Source organism: Limulus polyphemus, unplaced genomic scaffold (genome assembly GCF_000517525.1).
Source record: "Limulus polyphemus unplaced genomic scaffold, Limulus_polyphemus-2.1.2 Scaffold7574, whole genome shotgun sequence".
Lineage (NCBI taxonomy): Eukaryota > Metazoa > Arthropoda > Merostomata > Xiphosura > Limulidae > Limulus > Limulus polyphemus.
Window position 1 is genome coordinate 1 of NW_013673184.1, and position 4,564 is coordinate 4,564.

Here is a 4,564-nt window from a genome sequence, read left to right on the forward strand (position 1 = left end):
TGCAGCATTCCACCTGGTTGGCTCTCTGATCACTTGGTATAGACCATATTGAATCACTTCAAGAAACTTCTCTTCTTTACTGCTGGACTCTTTAAAATCCCAATCATTATGTCTGAAATTAAAATCTCCCATGATTAGTACATCAGTATTCTTATTAGTGACAACCCTGATCTCATTATATAATTCCTCACTTATATCATCTGTCTGATTAGGTGGCCTATAGGAGTTGCCAGTTAAAAAAGTTTTTTTTTGGAACCCATAATTGTAACCCATCTAGATTCAATCTCTGGACTATAATTTTTCACTTCAGTTCCTAAAGGTTACAGGTCATATAGACTTTGAAAAACATCACTGTTCAGTAACTTATAATCTGGAATTTTAAAGCTGTTTTATTATCAGTGTTTTCCTAACCTTACCAAGTTTTGGTAATACCCATTAGTCTCCCATTTCAACTTGAGCCTCAAACTCATCCATTTTGTTTTAATTATCCTAATGTTAGAATAATATTATAAGATACCTGTTTTCTCCTGCTGGGTTCGAAGGCTGCCCTCTCAATATTCACAGAGACACTAACTTACCAATCATGCTTCTTCATAATCCACAGATGGGGTGCTTCTACCCACAAAAGACACAGTAGGTCATCTGCCTGTGGTGTCTTAGCACGTATACCAAGTTTAGTCCCACTAACTTTGAAGTTGGGGTATGGAATGGACATAGTTACAAATATCCCAGTTTGAGAACACAAGATCTAATGCCAGATTCAAGTTCATTGCCTATTCCTAGACCTCATCATGATTATTTGACCTTATGGGCATGTTTTAGCCTCCTCTTGCAATGGGGCTATGCCATATAGATAAGGCCACTCACTGGACCATTCTTAATCCACCTGCCAAATTGGTCTTGCTAACTTCAAAACTGGAAGGAATTCATGAACAAACAAACATACACAACATGAATAAATATAGGAACTTATTCTTGAATCTACTATGTTTATCTATAAAGCTGAAAATTTTATGATTTAAACTTTTATTTAACTTATGCTTTAAATCTCCATTAAATGAATCCCATCTTTAACATTTGCACTTACATTAAACAATCCCACACATCCCAGATGTTGCAGTAATGCATTGCAACCTGCATCTAACTGTAGGAAGTACTTCCAAAGTGATCACACATCTCGTACTATACCTAAACTTCTAAAGGAGTTCTTTATAATTTCCAAGAAGCTCTTTTGATTAATAATTTCCAACATCATTCACTCCTACATGCACTATGAAAAGAAAATGTTCCTTGTTGCCAACAGCTAAACTGTCAGCTCATTTTACAATGTCCTTTACTTTGCAAACAAATTCCAATTAGAGACCTTCTATGCTTCTCACTACAAGTAGCTTTGTCAGTATACTTAATGACAGTCCCCCACTGTGTAAACCTTTTGGTTATCTTAGTCATCATTCCTCAACATGATCTAACACTCAAACACCTTCATTAACAGATTTCTCTTATTTCATAAAAGTTTGAAACTAACGTTGGAAATTTATTAATACACCACAGTATCGCTGTAACTAATATACATAAGACCCTAGCAATTAACCTATAAAGATAATAATACATCACCTGCTATTACTGCTTTGACAAACAAACATTCATACCTGGATCACAAACCACCTACCATATAAAAAGTAATTTCTTCTGTAATTTAAAGTCAGTGGTTTATTGTGCAGTCTGTGACAACTATGGTCATCTGTAGTTTGGTGACATAGGTTGTGTGTAAACTGATATGGATAAATTAATACTCAATACCATCCTTTTAAGCACTTTAATATCTGAGTATAGGAGTTATGCTGAAAAAAGGTATACTAATTATATTAGGAATTTCCTATTACAAACATGTATGCATAATTTGAAGAGATTTCTCAATTTTTATACAAAACCACACCTTCCTAGTTCCTCAAATGGCTACTTCAATCAATAAGTTTATCTTCAATAAACAGGGTGACACATGATGAGTAGAAGTGCAATGCATCATTTCATCAGATGAACACTAGTATAATTAAAGAAGGATATGTGAAACTGGTAAAATACAGACACAAAGAAAAGGATGGTATGTTATCATGGAAAGTGTGTGACTGATTTACTAAATTGCTGTATACTTATGGTGATCTCTTGCCTTATGTAAATACAGTTACATAAATTATAAAAGCTGTTAAATAGAAACTTTCACAACAGATGTAACACATTCTCTCCAATACAGTGGTATAGTTTTCAGAATAGTTCCATCCAAATAAAAAATAAAACCTATCTCAAACCCTGTCTTTATCAATAAGTAATGTTTAGATTCTCCTTCCTAAAAATACAAAGCTGGAGAAAGCATGTTTCAGGAGTTTGTATTTCCATCATTAAGCTTGAAATCCTCTAGCTTCAAGGGGTGTTACCACCCTGGACCCCATTAGGGTGGCCTTTAACCCCAAGACTTCACTTCAATAGTTGAACCTCCCCTGATAAAAATCTCGGAATCTCCTTGTATATAAAACTTACAATTTTAAGCTATTTTCTAAATCATAGTGTTTGAAGAGTCATGTACATCTGATGATAATAATAATTTAAAATAGTGTTTGTAAAGGTTTTTAATTCTTTTGTGCAGTTTTCTGGCTAGAATATTGCACAAGTAAAGAACTCCAATAATATTTTTTTTCAGAAAATAGGCTAATTCAAGCAGTGAGGAAAACATCAGACCTAGAGTTAGAACTAGAAGGAGTTCGTACAACAGAGAATTCTCTTCGAGATACTATTTTGCAACTGCAGAATTTGAATGAATCACTTGGACAAGATAAAATTGAATTGAATAAATATATAATTGAGGTGAGTTTGAAATGAATTTGTTGAAAAATATTGAAATTGGACAGTTCAAGGTTAATATCTTAAAATTTACAGTATTCCAATATAAGAATAACTTCAGGAATTGATTGAATAAGGTTTTTGTGTATGTTTTCTTGTGATATATATTGTAAAACTCTTTTTAATAACAACTTCACAGCCTTGAAAATTCATTAGATATATTATTCAAATTTGACATCAGAAATCACCATTTCCACCCCTCGAAATTATCAAGGGTCCTCAAAATTCTAGTTAAAAAAAGAAAGAAACAAACAAAGTTATCAAATATTAAGCAGTGTTGAGTATAGCTCAATATTTCTGCCTACGTCTACAGAGATATTTTACTAATCGACAAGTGACATTTAGCACGTCACTGCATCCAGGGGCTCTGAAATACCCACTTGTCTCCCAACAATGTGAATCTTAAAAGTGTTCTAGATTATGTTGAACTTCACTTTATTTATTTAAGAGTAATAACAAAAACATTAAACATGTACAATATCAACGATGTGTATAGGTTTTGTAATTGTTTTTTAAAAACTTCTACCAAACATTTGTATATGTAAAATATTCTAATGTAAGTTCTACTATTAGAATAATAAATTTATTTCAATTTAATAGTAGTTAACTAAACTGGAATCAAATATAGAAAGTACATATTTTCTACATCTTAAAATGTTGATGAATATCTGAAAGACAGATTTATTAAATATTTCATTGGTTCAGTTGGAAGATTCAAAAGAAAATCTTGCTAAAGAAAAGAATGACTTTGAAAAAGAATGTAGACACTTGAAGGAAGAGTTTAAGCGGCTGTTACAACGACTTAACGAGGCAGAAGCCAACCAGTCAGCTCTAGCTGAATCAGTGGAAAGAGCCAAAGTCACAAAAGATAACTTAGAAGAAGAAATGGATCAAATGGCTAAGGAACGAATGGAATTACAAACACAACTTACTATGGTATGTGTGTGGAAAAAAATATCGTGTTAACTATAATTATTAACTAATTGGTTAGAGAATGATGGATGTATGTTATATATCTACAGGAAAACAATTATTTTAACTAACAGTTGGAGTTGACTAAAAGTACTGGATACATGATTTGTATATGGTCATGAGAAATTCTAGACCATGTTTTTCAGGATTACAGCTTTCCTTACAGTTGTTTAAGTTCTGTAGAATCTTGAGTTAGTATTTTTAGAAATTAGCATCATCAGTTTAGTAATTAATTTCTGAGATAAAATCTTTTTTTGTGTTGAGAATAACAATAGTGCCATCCTTGTAAGCTATTGTTGCAAATGTGTATAAGCTACTTTTCTTGCCACATTTGAGTAGTAATGTTGAGAGATAGTGCAGATGCTGTACCACATGTGCTATTCAGTTAAATTATACCTACCACATCAAGGATAACTTCAGTACAGAGTTGTGTGATCTATTCTAGATAGAATAACATTGAAAATAGTTGATCCTCTGAATCAAACATTAAGCCAAAGACTAACTATCTCTTTCGCTCATGCAATTTGCAGCAATTGAGTCATGAATTGCACTTGTACAACATTACATGCAGTGACTCTAAGATTTCTTAACATATCTTGTCAAAAACTGGAAAGATTTCATTAAAGATCATTAGTATCTTGTACACATATAATTTTGATAAAGGAGTTAGCACAAAGGATCACATATAAAGTGTAAT

At 32.4% G+C, this 4,564-nt stretch overlaps 1 protein-coding gene across 1 annotated transcript in view; it reads left to right on the forward strand.

Moving 5' to 3' along the window:
* Positions 1-2,683: 2,683 nt before the first annotated feature.
* Positions 2,684-4,564, forward strand: part of LOC106474709 (zinc finger protein 853-like) — a 31,534-nt gene continuing 29,653 nt past the window's right edge. Inside the window, exons 1-2 of the mRNA XM_022403012.1 lie at positions 2,684-2,859; positions 3,601-3,831. Of these exons, the coding sequence (XP_022258720.1) occupies positions 3,781-3,831 (51 nt within the window). The 5' untranslated portion in view covers positions 2,684-2,859; positions 3,601-3,780. The remainder of the gene's footprint in view (positions 2,860-3,600; positions 3,832-4,564) is intronic.